Source organism: Pezoporus occidentalis, unplaced genomic scaffold (genome assembly GCF_034315485.1).
Source record: "Pezoporus occidentalis ecotype Australia unplaced genomic scaffold, CSIRO_AGI_Poc_V1 ctg141, whole genome shotgun sequence".
Classification (NCBI taxonomy): domain Eukaryota; kingdom Metazoa; phylum Chordata; class Aves; order Psittaciformes; family Psittacidae; genus Pezoporus; species Pezoporus occidentalis.
The window spans coordinates 626,300-649,455 of record NW_026913220.1 but is presented as its reverse complement, the minus strand read 5'-3'; the positions used below and the strand labels follow the sequence as shown (position 1 = coordinate 649,455).

Below are 23,156 nucleotides of genomic sequence, written 5' to 3'. Positions count from 1 at the left end.
ATGTACCAATTATGCATTCTCCTGTGAGAACACTGTCTCCACATCTCCCCCTTTTTGATTTATATATGTTTTGGGTGACCCTACTTGAGCAGGGGATTTGGGCTAGATTATATCTCCAACATATGCCAACTACAGACTGCTGGGTCTGCCCCTTTTTTCTGCTGTATGGCTCTCTGAAAACAGGGGAGGCCATCCTTCACATCAAGGTCTGGCATGGCATGTGTCCCCACTGCTCCACGCCTGCTGGGTTGCAGCCAACAGCGGACCTAAAGGTTCTTCTTGGCGGCAAACACGGAAGCCAGCCCAGTCTTGCCCTTGATTGTGGAAGCAGGCCTTTTGTCAGCCTCAGTCCTTGCACCTTGTTGTCAATGCAGAGTTTCACCTGCTTCATCCAGTAACAAGTCGCTACTACAGTAAGGTACACACAAATTTACATTAGCAGAGTAACTATTACAGGGTGCAGCAGCATGTTGAAGATGCTGATGGCAGCGAGGGACTAGCCAAAGAAATGTCTTACCAGTGGAATTCTCCCACCCTCTTAATTTGTTCCATCACCTGCTTTACAACACTACCATTGTATTAGAATCTTTCCAGCTTTTGCCTTAGCATTTTCTAGCAGCTACTGCAAATTTCCATACTCTAACATCTCTTTTACAAGTGACAAATCTATACAATACAAGGTGTAGCTCCTCATTAGCAACTGGCTAGTAAATACAGGTGGTTTTATACACAAAATCACAGCCTCTAATAATAGCTACTTTACAAGCACACATATTCAGGATGTTACTTTTCAGTTGCCCCCAAGTGATGTTTTGCAATCATTAGTTTTTCTCTTCCTGTATCTCATTCTGCTTGGGGTATTCACGGTCAGCTCCTGTAGCTGAGGCATCAGGTTTTTCCATTTGTCTGTCCAGCTCATGGCAAGGCTTGACAAACTCTGCAGGTAGACGCCATGGACCTGTAGGCAGGAGGACACAAATATAGCCCCTCCTCCAGGTCATCAGTTCTTGAGAAGCAGACAGGTTAAACTGCACATTGTTAACAGTCGAGGAGTTTGCTGCATCATTGCCTCGTTTTTTGGTTTTGTTTTGTTTTTTTTCTGCCACCCTGATGCTGCTTAGGTGACGGCTCATAAAGCTTGTGGTTGCACTACCCTTCTTGCTTTTTTAGTTAGCAGTTCTTATTTCAACTGATCTATCTGTTCCCCCAAGTCTTGGATTCACTCCCAGGTTACCTTAAACATACTAAGCAAGGCTCCTACCATGCACCCACTGTGTTGCGGGTGCTCCTTAGGCTTTGTCTGTGGTGTCTCTCCAAACTGCCTTAATACCTCAATAGATTGGGAGGCTGGGTTTTGTTTTTGTTTTGTTTTGTTTTGTTTTGGGGGGGGGGGGGTGGTGTGTTTTTTTTTCCTTCACTCCCCGGCTCTGGCGTCCATCCTGGCCGTTCCGCCGGTGCAGCACTGGGAGCTGAATCGGAGGTCAGGTTTTTTTGTCTTTTTTTTTTTGTTGTTGTTTTTTTTTTTTTTCCAAAAGTTGCTCACCCTGCTTTGCACAGCTACAAACGCCGGCCTGCTCGGCAGCAGCTATAAAAGCGTGCCTGCTCGGCAGCAGCTACAGCTGCCTGCCTGCTTCAGCAGCACCCATAAATACCTGCCGGCAACCGCACTTTTGCATTAACCCCTTCTTGCCCGAAATGTTAAACTGCTACCGGTTAAAAACTTTTACATGAACCCAACAACAAAAAGTACACAGAACACCGTCTGCCCTCAGCACGCACACACACACGTATGGGATCCCACAAGCACACTCCACACAAGTACAATATTTGAAGCACAAAATCCAGACAATCATTACTCCCACTACAGTCCCACGTACAGAACATGGCACAAGGACCCTGTGGAGACTAACAGCAAACCAGCTCCGAGAAGCATCACTGCAGTGCGAGGTGGCAGGATCATCCTTAGCGGGCATCCCCGCAGAGGCTCTGCCTCCCCCACATCATATGAGGCTTGGGCTTTTATACTGACCAAAATGCACACTCATTCCGACACAGGTGGCCAGCCTATGTTGGAAGAAGTGGCCAGCAGTATCTATAAAGGTCTCCAAAGGTCAATAGAAACCTGGACATACTTATATTTGCCAACTTCTAGTACATGAGTATCACAGAGAAACTGTACTAAATGAGTTGTATAGGGGGTCCCAAGTCCATGGTCCGTCACAGTATGCCCAATACCCCTGGTAAGAGCATAAGAGAGACCTTCCCACCACCAGAAAATCACACAATACATCTGTATCCCGTGCTGACCTCTCTTCCCTGGAGGTTTGGGGGAGGGGGGCATGGGGGTGGTGGTGGGGGTGGGGGGGTGTGTTTTTTTCTGTTTTTTGTTTTTTTTTTTTTTACTTTAACGTAAAAAAAGGTTGCTCACTTCACTTCAAGAAAGGCTGAAAACATCCATAAAACGGATGTCCTGAGCTCAAATTTCAATTCATTCAATCACTGACAAGGGGGGTGTCCTGGAGCGGTGCTGACTCTTTCCAGGGTTTCACCCATCGAGCTGGCACCCACCGCAAACCAGAATCTGTAATTTACACACATACAACCTCAACCAGTTAGTTTTACTTCTGCAGGACCTTTCCAAATGCCGGTTTCCAAATCCTTGTACTGGACCAGAATACCCAGAGTTTTAGTCATATAACCTGAACCTAAAGCCTGACCATGTATTATAGCAGGGGGATCATTAAAGTCTCCTGTCAGTCGCAAAAAAAATCATAGCATACACAGCTTGAGTATAAGAGGATTTTAACCCATACATGGTCACTGCTTGTCAGGCCTCCTTAACTATTTTGAGATCAAAAGCTTCCCACTCTTTAACCCCCATGCTGTGTAGTAAACACAGGATATGCAGAGAGGCCCACTGCAGAAAATTCACCAGTAATAATCGCATCTTTGATTAACCCGTGCCAACAGTGCACAGGATTTGTGCCCCCCGATACCTCTCCCACCCCCTCCCCCTGTTTGCCTTCTTTAAGGAAGGGGTTTTACGGAGGATAAGGTGGAGGCGCCGATGGAGATGTGTCAATCCGAGTCTCAAGGGCTTCAAGCTTTTTCATCAATTGTTGCAGCTGAGCGTCTCCAGGGCCAGTGAGTAGTTGCTGATGAGCTGAGCAGACTGACCTGGGAGATGAAGAGTGCGAGTCTGGAAGCAGAGGATATAAATCTGGCTCGGATTCAGGGGACCTGGGGTCTGATCCTGGGTCAAACTCAGGGTCTCCGTTGTTCACAGCTATGTCTTTCTTGTCAGGTGTCTCGTTCGGTATGTGGCCATCTGCGGACCTGGCTCTTGCTTTCATCAGCTCGGGACGTTGTTTTTTTCGGCGCCGTTCCAGGTACCACAGGAGGTGCAAAAGTCATAGCCACAGCACTATGATGGGGGTTAGGGGAGACAGCCCCTTCTGGAGCTGCGGCGGCAAATACAGAAGCTACCGCAGCCCTTTCCAGTTTCATCTCTTTCAAAGTCTCTAACACCAATCTCCAAAGTGTAGAGTGTAGTGTAGAGTGTTTCTGTGCACCTTTGGTCCCTTTACTAACCTTGCGACCACGGGACCACTTTAACAGCCGCTGTAAGGTGGCACTATCATATTGCAGTCCTCTCTTAGAGAGAATGTGTTGGAGGAGCTTCTCCACTGCCTGTTCCTCTTTGGATAGCAAGTGCCCCATCTCTTCCCTGGCCGCTCACCTGATCAGGGCGAGATTCCCGAGGCTTTGCAGACGTCTGACTTCCCAGCGCCGGGGCAGAGCTGAATTTCGGCCGGCTCTCCGCCCCCTCCTTTTTGTTGGACCTTCAAACTCGTCTTTGTCGAGTTACCGATCGGAGGGTCCCTGTGCGGGTGCCACTTGTTGACGCAGGAGTCACGGAGAACGCAGAGACGATCAATGTGGTCAAGCAACTTTGCCAAATTTATTACAAAGCCTTAACTCCTTATATACTATTTCTTACATGCACTTACAGTGATTCGGCATATTGTGATTGGATACATGTCTTGAAGACCCTTAGTGACTAACATGTTGGTTAAGCACAGGTGTGAGAACTTGACCTCAAAAGCTTGCCAACAGTCCACAGTTGTCATTAACTCAGTGAATTCCAGCTTCTTATCTTGCTTGCTTAAGCTTCTTTGGGCCTCTCATGGCCTTGCTGTACCTTTCAGGATTATTCAGAGTTTATGTACCAATTATGCATTCTCCTGTGAGAACACTGTCTCCACACTTGCCAGGCTGCACTAGCATGGTGGAGGTGTGGCAGAGCTACAGTTACTTGGTGTCCCCATTCAAACTTTGAACCATACCCTATCGTCTCTGCTCTGTGATTGCAAATTCATCTCTCATCTACACCATATGCTTTTGCAAACAGACTCACACTTGTTTTCAAGCACAGCAGATGCCCAGCTGACCAAGCCACTGCTGAACCCTACAGAGTTTTGGTTCTTTGTGCTCTAGGATACATGAACCCTAAGAAAGTCCTGTCATAAGTCAAGACTTCCCCTTAGCACTTGTGAACACGCTACACCCACCCACCCCCCGCCTCATATTCCAGCTTCTGCCTCTTTGCCTCTTCCTCACCAGGACTCATGAATATGTGCAGTGCACACCTTGAGGCTTGCTGCTGCTGGGCTGATCTCCAGCCTTGCCAGGGACTTGCTCAGCACAGGCACTAGCATAGAGTTAATTTTCTTCCTAGTAGCTGGTACAGTGCTGTGTTTTGTCTTTAGTCTGAGAACAGTGCTGATAACACACTGATGTTTTAGCTGTTGTTGAGCAGTGCTTACTCTGATAAAAGACTTTTCTGTTTCTTGTGCTCTGCCAGTGAGAAGAGGCACAAGATGCTGGGAGGAAACAGAGACAGGACACCTGACCCAAACTAGCCAAAGGGATATTCCACACCACAGCACATTATGCCCAGTTTATAAACTTGAGGGAATCACCCAGAAAGGGATGATCACTGCTTGGGGCTGGGAGGGCATCGGTAAGTGGGCGGTGAGAAACTGTGTTGCCCATCACTTGGTTGTTTTTTTCCTCCCTTTATTTCTTATTATCATCATTTACTTTATTTCAACTATTAAACTGTGCTTACTCCAACCAGTAAGTTTTTACCTTTTTCCCTGATTCTCCTCCACATCTCAGTAGAGGGGTGGGAGTGAGTGAGCTGCTGCATGGTACTTCACTGCCAGCTGGAATTAAACCATGATGAGCTCTTTCTTCAAAACAGTCTGAGCCAAGATCAAACGCATGCAAAATATCAGAGAGCTGGGATTGAGTAAGGACAGCTAAATCAATTGGTATGGACAGGGGGGGAAAGCATGCAGCAAGTCCAGTGTCATACAGCACCGGAGATGTGGAAGAGGCTATCTCTGTTGGCTGCAGCCTCCTGTCTCATCAGTGGGCTGCTGTGGACACTACCAATGCTCTTATCAATTTTTCCTAATTTTCAGCACCTGTCCTCTTGGGAAGACCATGGTGGCTGAAGCAGAGAAGGCAACTAGAAAGAGGCAGAAAACTTTTGAAATATCCCCATCTTCTCAAAAACACCTTGCCTTCTCCAGACATGTATTTGTTGCCTAGAAAAGTTGTTCTGCAACCAGAACAAACCCCAGCTTTACTAGCTCTAGTATGAATATACAACTTTGCATGCCCTAGTGAGGAGCATTATGCTGGTTTTGCTGGGCCACAACCTCAAGCCTTCCCTCCTGTATTCCCACCTTACTGCCTTATCACATCCACTTACTACCACATGCTTTCCCTGCTCTTCCTTGGCCTTGCTTCCAAACCTTGAGGAGGAAAGGCAAATCCTGACTGTGGGTTACTGCAGCAGTTACCACCAGCAGAATTGCCTGGCAAATTGCAGAGCAACATGTTACTGCCAATCTATATGACTTCCACTGATGTGGTTGCGGTATCCATTTGTGCAGAGGTGCTCACCTGAGCCACCAAGGAGGTGTTTGCATGCTGTCATGGCTCTGATTGTGGCAGCTCAGGCAAGTATGTTCACATCAACAGAAGGGAGGAAACCCCTCAGCAGTACTATCACCAAGGCTGGGCTAGAGAATTGTATACCAATCCTCTAATATAACTTTGAGAGAGCATCCACATCTTGGTGGGGATGGGAAAGTCAGTATAGGAGTATATCCTAATTTTTCTGACTACAGTGACTTACAGGCTTGAATTTATGAAGCATGAAGAAGGGAATTAGGAGTTTTGTGAACTGCATCCAAAGCCCCCAGAGCTGTAATGCTCCTTGGCTGTCAGAAATGGGCTGAACCTCAGACAGTGCTGTACAGAACCTTCCACTGACTGCCACTCATTTGTTTATTATACCTCATCTCTCACTGACATATCTGTGGTGTAACTTGGACCACTTACTCTTCTTTTTTTAACGCAATAGGTTAGCGAAGGAAGTCAATGTAGTTGATTGATGAAGTTCATTAATCTGAGAATGTGAAACCTAGAAGAAACAAAGAACTAAAAGTAAATAACCAATGTGGTTTTATTTATTTATCCTTTATTTAGTAATAGCACCCAAAGCTGCATTATATTAACACAAGTAATAAAGCTTTCATATTTATTCCTACCAGTGCATTTCCAAATCCAGATGAAATGCTGGAAATAAGTAATGCTGCCATACCATGAACACAGGGTGTAGATCACAATGATACACAACTAAGAAGTGAATCCCAATGCAATAAAAATAGAAAGTTGTAGCTTAGGTATGAAACCTGTAACCTAAGGAACTGTGCCCATCTCTATTTCCACAAAATACCATAACAAAACATTGGCTGTAGGAACTATAAAGATAACATACTTAATGATACGTTTTGTATCACGTTATTGAATACCCCGTGTTGGATGTACAACTTATAGCTATAGTGTGTGTTGGCTACAACTCTACAATAAGAATGTGTATGGCTTATGTAACAGAAAGGGTCATGAAATGTGTGGACCTGTCTGCATGTTTAACAAAATGAAACAGCAATACAATAAAAACTGCACCACATGTGAATATTGAAAATGGTTAAGTTATAAAGTCATTCATCCAAAAATCCAAATACTTCAATGAAAGAAAGTATATAAAATGTAGTAAAACATAAATTACATTTAAAGGTCTGTACATGATTCATCCTGCAAATAGAAGCACAAAACCAGCACTTTGTACAGTAAATTGCTTATTTTGGTCTTCTAAAGTTCAAAGATTCATTTTGTCTAAAGAGGCAGGAAAAAACACGGTTTCACATGCAATCCAGCAGTAATTGTGGTAAATCAAGTAAGCCTATGACTCTGCACAAAACCCAACACTTTAACAATGTAGGAACATATGATGTGGAGCTCTTTTCTGTACTTGATAACCAATATGCAATTAAAGTTGGATTGTTAAGTTAGTGCACACCTACAATATCCCCTACAATATCCCCATTTTTGGTTAACAGTGTATTAAGGCTGCTTGCTGCTGAAAATGCACAGCAGAGAAAGAATACTTTCATCCATAAATGCAGTCAGACGATTTTGTTTGGAAGCTTCTGTTGCAGTCATTCATTGGGAATGATGAAAAAAAGCCATGCTCTCTCCTCTCATGGTATTCCACAAGATGTTGTGGATGCTATAAGTCTATATGGGTTCAGAATCATTTGGATAAATTCATGGTAGATTAAACAGAAAAAAAAACACCACTTCTGGCTTGGGAAGTCCCTAAGCCGCAAATTGCTGGAGCCTGGGGAAATACCCTGGGGAAACTGCCCTTGCATCTTCCCTGGGTGGACATTATCGATGGCCTTTCATTACATGCTGCTGGGCTGGACAGACCTGTGGTCTGACCAAGCACAGTCAATTTTATGTTCAGATTCCTTACTCTTCTGGTTATTGTAATACAGACATAGATCAGTATTCTCAACTTGTTATTTTTTCAGACTCGAAAAGCAAGTAAGAATCTTGCGTCCATTATATCAAAGAGATAAATACTATTAACTAAGCTGTCCCATCACATCCAGGGCAATTCTTTATGCTCAGAGCAATTCAGCAACCTTAGCTGGATTCCTTTTTGTGTTATTGGTTTAAGCATAATTCACTAACATTACACTCACGTATCATGATATACATGATGTGCAATGCCACTCTGCAATATGTTGCACAGCAACAGTACATAACTGAAAAGCAGCTTCCCTCAAAAACTGTAGAACAGTAAAAAAGATTAAACTCAGCAATTCTATACCATTGTATTTGCAAAATATGATGGTGGGAATGGTCAGTAAACCTGGTATATCATTACTGCTGCACTTTACACGGTTGTAGGTTTTTTAGTTTTGATTCTTTTAGTCAGATCAAAAATCACTCCTATTAAGCCTAAGGATCTACAGTCTCCATGCATGGAAGTGATGTGAAATTCTCAGTAATAAGGCCAAATTCCTTAGGCTTCTGATTGAATTTCTGCTTCGTCCATCTGAAGTGTGTCATTATCACCCAGCAATTCTGTTTCAGGCACAGAGCTCTCCTCTTCCTCCTCCTCCTGGACAGGATTCTGGGTGATGTCTTCCGTTCCATTGTGTGTGTCATCTGTGCCCTCTGAAAGCGGAGCAGCCCTGTCTGCCACTGATGCATTGGAAGGTGCCGTTGTTACGTAGCCTGTGCTAGTGGATCCACTCCCGCTGTGGTGGGAGCCTGGTTTGGGAATGATTTGGGGAGGCATTTGCTGAGGAGCCATCTGCACTGGAATTTGGACGGGATAAAAATTTGGCAAGTAAGCACCGTAGGCAGGCATTGGCTGGTAACCATTGACTGGAATGTAGAGCTGAGGAGGTGGGACCATTGGTCTCATCTGCCCTTTCATTTGTATGAACTGTGGTTGAGGGAAAGCTGGAGCTTTCTGCTTTGGTCCAATGTACCTAGCATTGCTGACATTGCTAACAGGGCTTGTGCTGAGAGAACTTGTTTGTGTGGTGTTGCTTGCCCCAGAGGTTTGCGCCGAGCTGTTGTAATTAGAAAGGTTTCCCCACGTTCTTAGTCTATTGTGTATATCTTTAAATCTTGGTCTTCTATTGGGAAATTCATTCCAACACTCCAACATCAAAGTGTATATCCATGTGGGGCAGTCATCAGGACATGGCAAAACCTGTCGGTTCCTTATCATCTCAATGACATCCTGGTTAGAATAACCACAGTAAGGCTGCAGGCCATAGCTGAAAACTTCCCACAGGACAACTCCATATGACCATATATCTGAATCAATAGAAAACTTGCCATACATAATAGCCTCAGGGGACATCCACCGGATAGGAAGAAGGGAATTTCCCATCAGTTTGTAGTAATCAGCAGCGTAAACTTCCCTGAAAAGGCCTAAATCAGATATTTTCACATTCAGTTTATCAAACACCAGTATATTCCTAGTGGCCAAGTCCTTGTGGACAACATGGTGGCTTGAAAGATATTCCATTCCTGCAGCTATCTGAGTCACGATGTGGAAAAAATCTGCTGGTTCCAGAGTGGATTTTACTGTCTTGTCATCATCAGTGCTGCCAACATCTGAATGGGGAGATCTCATCACCAAGAACTCATGGAGGTCACTGTGGGAACAATAACTAAATATCATGCTTATGGGTTGTTCCTTTGTCACTATTCCCAGCAAACAAACAATGTTTGGGTGCTGTAATCGTGATCTCATCATTGCCTCATGTTTGAATTCTTCCCGAAGAGCCAGTTCTGCTTTGTCTTTAAGTGTCTTGATAGCAACAGCTTGCGTCTGTTCACCTGGTGCTGTACCAAAAAGATGTCCCTTGTAGACTTTGCCAAATCTCTCCTCTCCTAATTCCTCCATAAACCGCACAGTGGATAGATTGATTTCTTTAAGTTTAGCCTGAAATGACATAAAGAAAGTAATGTCACAATGTTTTCTAAACGACAGAGTATCTTTTTAAAGAAAAGCTCCTACTGATTAGATGCCCCAAATGGAAGATAAACTAGGTCAAAATGACTTCTAAGCTTTCTGTGTATTCACATCATATATTGATTTTACAGTTAACCTTGAAATGAGTTATACTATTATCAGAAGTGTAAATTAAATTATGCTGAAAGTTGACGAGTGTAATTATTTTTACAAAAGAGCAACCATATTTCCTGCAAGCTAAATGAATAATCGGTTCAGAGTAAATCTGGCAACCAATGATGTCTATTAGCTGCAGCTGCACATGTCCTACAGATTGGCCCAGTGGTGCTCACTGGAGATTCATCAGAGAAGCTGTGGGCACTGGCTGAGGAGCTGGCAGCCTCAGGGCAAACTGAAACATCCTAAAACAAGGAGGAACAAAACCTCCCTCCTTCGATTCTGCAGTAGCAGATATGCTCTTTTTCTTTCATTGCACTACAGGAATGGCCACTTCCTGTGGGTAGCAGTATGTAGTATCCCCACTGAGAAACTTCATGTTAGCTCTCTGATGAAAAGGGCCTGGAAGAGGAGCAGAAGAAAGAAGGAATTTCTCTCTAGTACATGAACGACAAGGTGGCAAACCCATGAGTGCAGGTGGCAGGGAAAGCAAGGGAGTTTGTTATCGTGATCGAATGGGTCCGCCCTGACCATCTCTATGGGCTGGAGGAGTCCCCAGATGGGACAGATGCAGCTGGCACAGCTTTACACACAGGCCATCACAGAAGGCTGGAAAGGGGCTTTAACAGGTGATTTGGGAACAAACTCTTATTTTAGTTGCCAACAGAACAGACCAGACAGTTTCCAGCACAGCCCAGACTCAGCCATTAAACTACCCCTTATCACACAAAATCAATGCAATTTGTTGCAACTGGCAATATCCTGCAAATATTCACAGTTTCCTGAACAGATGTTGTCAATTGTTTCAAATTAAGCATTGTGGTTTTTAGAGCTTGCAGCTTGTAAATGCTGTGATTAAAAATTCAGCATTAGCTTTGACCAGGATTTTAGTACAGAGATCAGTTAGTTGACCCAGAAAATCATATGCAGGAGCTGAGATCTGTAGACAGGAGTTCAAAGCCATTTTTGTTTCACCATCTTTTGTGACACACAGTCTTAGAAACATGTTGCACCCTGGCTCAGCTGCCTGCACAGTGGTGGTTCAGAATACCAGTGGACTGAGCTGATGGATTAGACAAGAAACCCCACCGTGAATCCTGCTTTAAACAAGCTAACCACCTGCGTCATTACCAGGAGTGAAAATGAGCTGTAGGCTGAAGACTGGATCAGAAATAACATTTCTAGTTACTGTGACAGCAGGCAGAATGGGAATTAGCAGGTAAGGACAAATGTCACAAAATACTTTGTCCTGAAAGCTGTTGCCCAAGGCTGGGATTTCTACATACAGATAGTGAGTTCAAGACCTGTTTTTCACTAAAGTAAATGGCCAGCATGGTATGGAAATCACATCCCTCACAATACAGCTCAATTTGAACACTGATAACCTGAGGCACTGAAAATCATGACATTTTAGAAATATGTGGCCTAAGCAAATTCTGGAAAAAATACCTGTTTGTGTTGATTAATGAGTGGCATTTCCATGTCCTGGCTAGGAGATGCCATCAGCTGGCGGCGCTGTGGTGTAGCAGCAGATGCCTTCTGCTTGTTTCTGCACATGCACACCAGGAAGAACAGGCAGGCAATAACCAGAGGGATGGCTATGCTGGGAACCAGGATATAAAGGATTCCCATTTTACTGTTGTCACGTGGACCTGTCAGGCACAGAAATGTTCATTGTTTACAATAAGTAATTTTAATGCATCCTATAGTAAAGAAACAAAACAAACACAAAAGCAAACAAAAATTGCAGTATGATTATTAATACTATATATTTTTTAAAAATAAATGCCTATAACTTGCAAACAGAAGTCACTTTACTGCCTCCCCCTTCTCTGTAATTTTCCATTAAATATTTCAAACAAGTTTCAATGGACATAGCAACTAACAGTATGAAGATAAGTTAGGAGCCCCACATTTAATGCATTGCCTGCAGCAGTATGTGTTTTATTTCATTTTCTTTTGGGGACTCCAGTTGTGGAAACTGCAGTACACAGACTACAGTATCATTGCATTATCTTGTTCAGGAATAAAAATCAAATGAGTAGTCTTCATCACAGTATATAAAGCAGTGACAAAAATGTGATAAACCATAGCACAACACTGAAGTCTGTTATCACCCTGCTTCAGTCATTTCATCAGTACTTTGCCCACTTTCTGCCTCCACTGGTAGAATAAAATGACTTTTCTACACAGAATAAAATAAATCTCACTTCTCATTGGCAGAGATATTATTTGTTCCCTTTATGTTACAGTGAGAGAGATATGAAAGAGCCATCAGTACACTTCATAATACTTTTATAGAACCTTCCTCTTAATATTTACAGACTCTAGGACAGCATAGTGATGTCCAAAATTTTCACTGGAACTGCCTGGGATGTCTTTTGCAATCCACGGTTTTGCTATTCGTGGCTATTGCTTTCACCCAACCACATCTTTATACTACGTCACATGCAACATAGAAGTTTATTATAAATGTCAAATTAAGTTACTGTAAAAAAGTGAAATAACTAAGAAATTTCCTCAATTTTGAGCACTCTTAAATATCCAAGCAGTCTGTAACACAACCACTGTTATGGCTTCCATGATACATGTGTTGCTGCAGGAAACAATGCTTTTCTTTCTAATGAAACACAGTTATTAAGTTGCTTTGTCGTGTCCAAAGACTGTTACCACTGTAACAGCTCTAGAGTGAAGGCTGTACCAATACAGGGAAGTGAGAGGGCCAATATTAAGCTGAGAGAGCTCCGTTTTTCATTTTTGCTATCAGCAGTGCAGTATAGAGCCACCAGCAGACAGCATGGGACTTTTCTGATAAGATCAAGTTTTACGGTATCTCTGCTACTGCACTTCACAGTTTCCTTCCAACCAAGCATGGTGCTGTATCTCCCTCTACAGGACCTAAAAATCCTTGCTGCCTGCAAGATACCATTGAATAGCATGAGCAAACCAAACATACAGGTGGTAAGTACATTGAGTCTGGTGTTTGACAAGCTGGAATACAAACTGCAGCAGTGTTGTTAATTATTGCTTAAGCACACAATATGGAATAAAAAAGGGTCACAGTATGTCAGTTACAAGCTCTGATCTCCAGAAAATACTAAACGCCCACCACACAAAACAAGGGTGCTGCATTACAGCAGAACATTTGAAACCATAACCTTCTTACGTGAATTGTACTTTTAGAAATAGGGAACATTCAAAATTACACGATTTGGGACAGTAGGGGGAAAAAAGAAAGAGAATACATACTACAAGAAGGTATGTCACACAGTTCCATGCGTACGTTTTTGTTCTTTGTAAAACACCAAGGCCCACCCATCTGACCTCCAGGATTTCGACAATACGCGTGTCCTCCGCCTATCTCTGGGAACTGTGTGCTTGTCAGATCATGGTTGTGGGGACTCTGGGAGTCCCAGAGTTGGCAAGTGTGGCCAGACTTAGTAACGCTGACCGTCCCTCTGTAGTCTGCTCCAGAACCATTGTAGCACTGATGATCTGCAACACAAGGTTTGACAAAACATTGCTAATAACAAAACAATCAAAGGCCAAGCAAGACCAAAAGGATTTTAATGCATAGACCACATATGCAAAATGTGCTTTAAGTCAGGTACTTCAAGATTTAAATGAAAGCTGTGGGATTTGAATTTTTCATTTTGTGGGTATCTGTACTTTTGCACCCAGTTATTTCTGGTTTCTGCTCTGGAGTGATCAATTGCTAGCAAACAGAGCAGGCAGAAAAATTGCTAGCACATAATTAGTGACCCAGGAACAGCCTATCTACTCCTGGATGCAAATATAAATTCACAGAAGTGAGATCAATGTTTTTACCCATCCTGTGTAGGTGAAGAAAGGCAATTACACTCCTTGCTTCATTTATAGGATTATATGCTTGTGGATTTCCATATAGAAAGGGTGAACATTAAAAGTTTAATTTCTTAACAGATTTTTCCAGTAAATTTCCCCCAGTCTTTCTGAGGTTTACTGATATGTAAATATAACTCAAAAATAGCTGCATGGGGGGACTCACTCAGAGAGGCAAAGACTGAGCCAGAGTTGGAGCAGCCATGTGGGAAGGGAAGCCTGAAACGCACTGTGAACAGGAGTCAAAATAGACTGTGTGAATATGAAGTTTTCTAGCCCAGGGGGGTTGATATAACCCTTTCAGTACTAAGCAACATCCTTTAAACTTCCTCACCATCCTAACTATACCTTACAACAGTGCAAGATTATGGTCAGTATTAACATGTTAAAAAGTAGCAGCACCCAGTACATCAGTACTTTCTTTACAAAAACCATGACTATAAAAATACTGCTTCTCTGACCCAACTTGACAAAGCCACAAATACTACTTTTTCCCAGTGATGAAACACCTGGACTTACATCGGCTGAGCCTTTCCACGGGGATTCCAATCCTTATGCAGTTGGCAGCTTCCAAGGTATCAGGTCTTGGGAGATCCTCACACTTAGGCAACTGTAGCTGCATCAAGATGAGGGGGTTTGACCTAGCAATGTTGTACTCCTGCCTACAGAGGTCATTCTCCAGAACTTCACATTCATCCCGGCACAGCTCCCGTGGCTTAGGTGTCCGAGAGCGCTCGTCACACAGGGGAAATACAAAGTGGCAGAAGGATGGTATAGCGAACTGTGAACACTGATCAGACAAATGTGTGGAAGTGCCAATCATGGTAAATGCAGCTGCAAAGGAACAAAAATACTGCTTAATTCACAAAAAGCATGAAAAAATTTTGTGTAATTTGCTTTTTATAACTTTTGTCTTTTCTTGAGGGTCTGTAAAGGAGAGCTGACAAATGCAGAAAGCAAATCCAGCATTCCAGTGTCCCTCCGACATCTGGACAGAGCTTGTAGAGCTCAGTTTACCCAAGTGACTAGCACTGAGCAAACTGTTGGCACCTGACTAATTTTAACTTGAAAAGATAAAAAAGCAGAGAAAAGATACACTTGCCAGGAAGCTAACATGTGTTTCCTAAATTCCTAATTAGGAAAAATCTGAACAAGGATCACCTAGCTTCTTCCTCCTGTAGAAACTCTGACAAGTGTTTTTCAAGCCTTAACAGGCAAAAGGAAGTGCACCACTGGTACCTGAGGAGATATTAATAGACATGAAAAGCCTAACAGGCAGCAGTTCGGGGGAAAATGCAATCAATCTCAGCATACTGATCACATTAAGATGAATGTCATAGTGAACTAGGGACTTAATCCTCCCAAGGACTCAGCATCTACGCACTAATGTTTATCTGAAAGTTTCCTTGCACACTGCAAAGAAAAGACCAATGTGCATGTACGTCATGTATCTGGGAATGAGTCAAGCTTTAAACGGAGAAATATTCATTGATGATTTGGAAAACATCATTTGTGAGTGAGGCTTGCCAGACTGCACGTTCCACCAACGCACACTGTAAAAAGAGAGGAAATGAGCAGCTGAAGTAATTCGGCAGTCTATTTACAACCTAGAAATCAATTCTTTCCTTCTTGTCCAGCTCTCTCCTTTCAACCATCTACTTCCTGCTGCTACCTGCTATCAGACTGTCTTCTGTTTACTCCTAAACATCACACATGCAGTAAGCAGCCCCAGCTCCAGCCTTTTGTACTGTTTACACCTCTACTTATTTTAATACAGAAATACTAACACAGGAATATAACCATTTATCCGCCATGTAGGGGAAAATGCATGCACACATGATATCAGGCCTTAAACGACATCTGTGATGTGCTTGTCCCGAAGACTAGCAGGGAAAAAATAAGCTTGGAGGAATTAAGAAGTCACTGTTACTATTTGAAACACCAGACTAATTTTTATGAAGGTATTATGGAACATAGACTGGCATGAGCGAAAAGTGCACAATTCATGATCATGTCCTTATTTTACTGGCAGGTGCAAAAGCCAGCAGGACTGTTTGGTGGCATCTAAGGGTTTTACTTTGTTTAGTTAATGAACAGATATCAAGCAGCACAGGAAACACTTTGCAAACCACATGCATCCACTGGTCAGGAGTCAGGTCCATGCACTCTCTATTGCTGGCCTTCCAGTCTTTCAAGTCATGTCTCAAGGTTTTATCCAGACATGTACTATTGTTAATAGAAGGCTGCAATTACACCTAAGCACATGGCCAGGACTGAACAGCATCAGCGGGTAGGGACAAATGGAATGTATCTCACACAGCAGCACAGCAGGGAAATAAGAATCTAGAATGAAAATTCCCCCATGTTCCTATAAACTTCTTAAATGTTCTTGGCATTGGGCATTAGGTGTCACCGTTTCCCATGCACAGTTTTCCCAGAACACACAAAGGCACCAAAACCTGCGTTTAAAAAGTATGGGCAAAAGTATAAGCAACATCTCAGCCGATTTTTTTGTTTGCTTGTTTTAAAATCTAATAAATTACTGCAATTTCAAAAACACCCTATCATTTGAACAGAGAACACTGTCTGAATGCATTACTTGTTTTATGTGTAAGCAGACTTGGAAGAAACAAGTCTGCTGTGAAATCCTCAGGGTTATTTTGCATAAGACATTTGGTCTGTCCTTCACGCGTATATCGTTTGAAAATGCCATATTGTTAATGGATTATCATTACTGCCTAGCTAGCCACTGGGCAGCCCTACATGATGGTTCACAGCGTTTTCCTGAAAAAGAAAGGTTCCATCAGAAATTCCCCTCAACTCCAGGACAGAGTCCCAGGCCCCAGCCTCCAAAATCTAACCATCAGTGATGTTAGGGATCCAGCAGCCAGATGTTGTATATCCCAGAAGCAAGTATAACTTAATGCTGGAAGAAGTTCTTGCATTTTTTTTCATTATTGTTTAGTTTTTTTTTTGTTGTTGGTTGGTTGCTTAGTTTTTGTTAAGTTTCTTTTTTTTTGGGGGGGGGGGGTGTTGGTGGTAGCGGTGTGGTTTTGGTTGGTGGTTCGTTTTTTTTTTTTCCTTTTTAAGGACATTATGAACCTAATTCAGAGTTATAGATTTCACCATTTCAGATAGCTGAACATTTCCATAATGCTAAAAAGCATACAAACAGGGCAACGATTATGTCATAGAAAATATTGTATCCATAGTATGTATAAACTAACAACATAATGGTAAACAGGCTGGAAAAACAACAAAGTGCAGGAGAAAGGAGGGAGATGAATGAGTCACAACAGCCCAAGGAAAGGTCCACACCTGAATTTTGCCAGTCCCATCACGTGATCACTATCTCAGAACAGCAAAAAACCTGACCTGGTGTTCTTTCAAAGGTCTTAAAGATAATGTCTTTAAGGAGACAGAGCTGACAAACAGTCCAAATTTTTCTGGCAACCAGCTACGTTAAAATTGCAAATTCACTTAGCCATATATGGTCAGATGCAAATAAGCTCCTCCTGGAATGAGTTAATTTGCCATATGTTACGATAAACAATTTATTCCATGGGTTCATTTGCTTGCTCTACTTGTTCACATCAGAGTCACAGCTGCTCATGTCAGCTAACTGAGGTCCAGTGAAAAAAAACATGTTCATGTACATTGAAGTTTCGGATACAATCTGTAGGTGTAGATCACAAGAAGTTTGACTCCTGTTTGAAATCCAGATTCTGCCAGGATTATGCAATAGCAGAGGAAACCCAAGGGAAAACTCACCATACATTTTTCAAGAAAATAAAAACCCAATACCTTTTTAGTACGTCATAAACTGTTTTTAAAAAAAAAATCTTCTATTTGAATCCATCATGCAAAAAGCTCAAGAACAAACTACCAGCTGTTAAAAGTTAATGCTCTGACATTTTACTTAAGGACAGCAGATACTCATCTTCCTGGCTTCAAATTTTGCTAACTGTACAAGTGGGTAACCGGCTTACCTTCTCTGAACCTTAATATAAGGATGTCTTAGTCACTGACTAATAATGCTGAAAAGGATGACAGCATTATTTATACTTGAATTGGAACTTTCACAAATGTTTTTTGCTCTGCTATAAAAGTGTATAAGCTTACCAGTAATTCGATTTTCAATTTCCCCTTGCATCTGGAGGGAGTCCACATAAATGGTCCTGTTTCCAATGATTCGTGCACACGCAATTCCCCTGTATGGCTGACAGAACCCATCTTCATGGTAATCTTCTCTGCAAAAGACAGGTTAGGATTTTATAAGCAGTTGTCTAGCTGTCCCCAGTGAATTTTTACAAAATATATTCTTATAATGGAGAAAACGCAAAAGACTAAATCTGAAATTTTTCCATTCCCCAGGAGCAGCTTTCTCTCCCAATTCTCCCTATACTACCTTAAAAGTATTAATGAGGCACCTTGTAAACAGCTTATTAGAGAAAGAAGTAAACCAAAACCCAAGATTAATTTAAAAATCATATGCTATTAGTAACAGGATTTGGCAGGTGAATCTACTAAAAAGTCTTTTGATTGAGACAGCAACACAGATCTTGTTACATGTCCCCATGAATTTTTGGCATCTAGCAGCACCAAGCACAATTAGGCAGGTTGTGGGTTCTCTTCTCCCACTTATATATACCTCACTTCATTTTCTCTAGTGACCATCAGAAGAGATCTTGCCAAGCTTTAATTAAAACATGGAATAATTTATACTCTGAATTAGGTAAACAGGTTAAAAAGTAATCAAGGTTTTAACCTCTCTTCCTCTTTTCTCTAGTAACAGTCTATGCCAAATTCCTCTTTCAACATGCATTTTAATAAATTTTTCAATTCAGTGAGGCTTTGGGCCAGATTTTACTCCCTTACATCACAAATATTTTGGCATGAAAGCACTAGCCTTAAGGCTCAGTGGCTCAACACACCATCCCCAAAGCTCCAGTATATAATACACAGCTGAGCTGGAGATCGTAACCTCTTAGCACTGAGAGGGGCTTCAGAGTGAGAGTACTCTCAGAGTTAATATTCACTATGCCATGTGTTGCCTCTGGAACAGCATAGCCTCTGTGCTAGGATTCACTAGCCTGATGGATTCACATCATGTCATTCACCGCATGATGGTCCAAAAGAGACATAAAACATAATACAGAAAGCTATGACTCTAGAATAATCTTAGGAAACGCAAAACCTTAACCAGCTTTTGTAGCTAAACAATCAGTTTAAAACTTTGAGGCACCCCTCTGATATAGACAATTTTTGAAGAATTACTTCAATACTCTTCTGCACCTTGTACTTCATTATCTAATCACAGACTCAGCTAGGTTAGAAAAGACCTTTAAGATCATCAAGTCCAACCACTAAATTATGTCACTGAGAGCCTCATCTACACAGTTCTTGAGCACTTCCTGGGACGGTGATTCCACCACTTCCCTGGGCAGCCTGTTCCAATGCCTGATCACCCCTTCAGTGAATAAATCTTTCTAAATATCCAGTCTAAGTCTCCCTGGATATCTATACGTGTTTCAGGTATATGTGTTTCCACTTCTTTTGCAAATGCCTTTACCCTTTCTTAGGGTGCCACATAAGCAGGGCAAAGCAGCCAGTGTACAGATGTTAAAACACATAACTTCAGCTGGCCAAATTAGCACAAAAACCTGCTGCCTGACAACAGCTAACCAGGATGAGCCTATCACTCAACACCTACACAGTACCAAGTGAGGCCCATTATTTCCAACATCTTATTCTGTCTCAGGAGCCTCTTCTCATTTTTCCTTTAGTGCACCTCCTTGATAAAGCTCATCTCTTCAGGGAAATCCTACCAGTATTTCTTAAAGTATAAACTCTTTTGCCAGTGGAAGAATGGGCAGGACTGCTCACACAGTGTAAACAAAAGCTGCAACCATTGATCACTACTTGAGCAGCACCTTTCCCTTTCCTCCCAGAAAGACAATGACTTAACAAGACCCAATCCACCACACAGCTGCTAGATAAACCATGGTTGTATGAAGTGTCTCATACAGTTGTTGTCCTGATCTGGCCTTTATTTCCTATCACAGTATGATTGTTAAGTATTCATAAAGCAACATTTTGTCTACAAACTCTGAAACAAGTTCTGCTTCCAACAAAGATATGTAAGCTTTTTATTATGGTGGGTGAAGTAAAGGAGGAGTCTTTCAGGATCAATTAATTCCTGCAGTGAAGTTATTTTACTTTCATAAAACCCCCTCTACTTTTGCAACAGTTGCATCATGCCTGAAGGGACAAAAATATCAAAGCATTCTGTCTTTGCCTATGATCCTTGTGTTTTATGATCCTTAACCACCTCAGTAGGAAGTCAGCAATTCCCATAAGGAGCTGAATGCATATGAAACCTCTATTTGACCTCCTGCTCGAGAGTAAATTCATACCCCTATCCTGCAAAGTCTGTAACGTATCTAACTGAAACTACACCTCACACTTCGACTCTCAGTGCAGAGCAATCTTGCCAGCACAAAAAAAAAAAACAACACAACAACCCAACATCCCAAAACCAACAACATCAACAAAAAAACCCAACCAAAAACTATAAAAAATAGCACTCCAAACAGCATGGGTTTGGTGACAAAAGCTGTGTGATCTCTTGCTTAGCTCAGTTTATTTCTGTAAACAACCTTTTAAATACAGCTTAGATACTATATATACACACATATGCTTTCCTGTCCCATGTTGGAGTCAACTGCTGATTAAACTAAACTGGATATGACCATTACCATGGATGCAAGCAAATGTAAACAGTAACCTGATGTTAGATACTCTAACAGAAGCTGGGCTGTTATTCCACATGGATGTTTGTCAGGTCAGGAAACTCAGTGAATACCATTTGACTAATAGTAATGTTGAGGGACAAAATTACATTAGTTGTTTTAGGAAAATAGTTAATTTCAATAAAGCTGCAGAAATAGCAGCATTTACAGTTTGCTTACAGATTACTCTTACCCGCAGCTACATGTACACTCAGCACATGGCAAAACATCCATAGCAAAGTGACATAGGGTGAATCTGATAAAACAGTGCAGGTGCAGTGTCACACTCAGTTCAAATAGGAGTCTTTGGAACCATGTGCAACTTTGATTCCTGCTCCAAACCATATGACAGCAATTCAGCCACAGCTCAGAGCAAGAGTTAAAAGCTGCTGAAAATAGGTAGAAATACTGACTCTTCAATTTCCTGCTGTTTGAGCTATAAATTCAGCTCAAGAACCCTGGTAAAAGCAGATATCTGAGTCCACAAGAGGTGTAATGTGTGGGGTTTGTTCATCAAGAAGTTTGGGGGGAGGGAGGCTCTCTGTGGCTGTCGTTATGTGAAACAATACTCCTTTTGACTCTGTTGTACTCTGTAGGTAATGGGGGGAGGTCAGTTGTATTGTTGCGCGGGATTGTGAGAGAGAAAAGGGGGCTGGGTGGCTCGAAGTGGTGTCTTGTTGCAACGCTTGAAGGGAGGGGGCTGCGACGGGGAGGAGGCTGGCAGTGGACGCTTCTCGAAGCCTCTGGCAGCTTCTCGAAACTTCCCGAAACTTCTCGGTAATGAGACCCCCTGCAACAAAGGGAACCAATGGGGAAGAGCCATGTCAACATCCGAGTGAGGAGGGGCGACAGGATTGGCTGGGGCCTTGAACCGGAGACGATAAAGGACCGCCTCCCAGGGACTGCGTGTGCGCGTCTTGGGCGGAGCGGAGGAGTCCCGGGGGCATCCAGCGCTGTTTTATCTGCTATCGCTTACTCAGTTTAATAAAATTTATACTTTAAACCAAAATTGGCTAGAATATTGATAACAAGAAGGATCCAGAAGAGTTCAGTTTGTTCCACTTGAAGGATTCCTACAAGCTAACTGCCATAGGTGCTTTTTTACCTTTGTTGGTTTGTTCTGAATGTTTCAAGACATTACCTTTTCTCACTAGTGATTTCATTCCATTTTTATATAACTTTTGTTTGTTTGTTTTGCAAAATAGAGTCAGGAGCATCATCATAAGCATTGATCATCTTTTTTCACCTTTGTGGAGGGCAGCATTTCCAGGCAGCCCACCTGGAAAGCAGCGCACAATTAGAGAGGAGGTAAGGTTTTTAGTCTTAGTGAGAGAACTCTCAGCTACTTGCTAGATGTATGACCAGAGTTTGGATTTAAAAATAAAACCGTAGAGAATCTGACAGACCCTCTATTCCTAAAATCACAACTTCCATTTTTTACGATCAATGCCATTATTTTTCCATGCCCATAAGGTGATCTTGTGCCAGAATAATAAAGTGAAGATACAGCTTTTATAATACAAAGCTAAAGCAGGAGAACCTTTTATTTCAGGCATGGACAAGTAATACCAAAACATTCATACTACTTTTATATACAACATGGAGTGTTTCTAAGATTGAACAGGCTTAACAGGTCTGGAAACATCTTACAGATGATAAGACATTTACAAGTTCATTTTCACACATGCACTTCACCACCTGATTCAACACAATCTGCCTTTAGTTTGTGGGCAGAAGTCTGTATGAGATAGAGAATTAACCATACAGGCAATGTAGAAGAAATACACAGGTTCAGTGGTATGGTGCCAGTTCAATCTCTGCCCTCTAACAAAAATCGTAACTTCTAGGGACATCTGGGTCTATAAAAGAAGCACTGGAAGAACCAGATGCCTCTGAATAGGAATAAAACCCAGGAGGCATGAATAGGAATCTCTCTAGATAGTGGTCATGCAGGACTTCCATACCGTAGGCCGATAATCTGCTCTAGAAGTACGTGTAGAGATTTCTAGGTTTATTAAATGTGCTGCAAAAACATACATACTTCGCCACCGCCACCCTTGCATTAAGCTTTACTTTAACTTCACATGTGACAGAGAAAGAACACTGAAGAAAAGACTATGAAAGAAAATACCTAGGAAACAAAGAGGCTTTTCTTATTGGAAAATCTGAAATGCTGAAAGAACACATCTGTATGATACACACTGTATGATAACTATGTAGCACAACCCATTGGATGTGACTGTCACATCCGATCTGTCCAGATGGCATATGAAACAAAAAGTCTCAGTAAATAAAAGGCAATTGTGGAAAATGTTCAACACTAAAATCATCGTAAGCATGTAAGTCTGATAAGGGCTTTCAGTATGTATTTGATGCCCCTGAAAACACAGTAAATGAAGACCTAGTGATTTTGCTGAAAAACA

The 23,156-nt window shown here is 42.1% G+C and overlaps 1 protein-coding gene across 1 annotated transcript in view; it reads right to left on the bottom strand.

The window, feature by feature from the left end:
* Nucleotides 1–7,691: 7,691 nt before the first annotated feature.
* The window catches only part of ROR2 (receptor tyrosine kinase like orphan receptor 2), a 162,619-nt gene continuing 147,154 nt past the window's right edge, over nt 7,692–23,156 (bottom strand). Inside the window, exons 5-9 of the mRNA XM_062609819.1 lie at nt 18,065–18,192; nt 14,462–14,776; nt 13,331–13,576; nt 11,531–11,733; nt 7,692–9,895 (exon numbers count right to left, since the gene is read on the bottom strand). Coding sequence (XP_062465803.1) covers nt 8,453–9,895; nt 11,531–11,733; nt 13,331–13,576; nt 14,462–14,776; nt 18,065–18,192 — 2,335 coding nt within the window. The 3' untranslated portion in view covers nt 7,692–8,452. The remainder of the gene's footprint in view (nt 9,896–11,530; nt 11,734–13,330; nt 13,577–14,461; nt 14,777–18,064; nt 18,193–23,156) is intronic.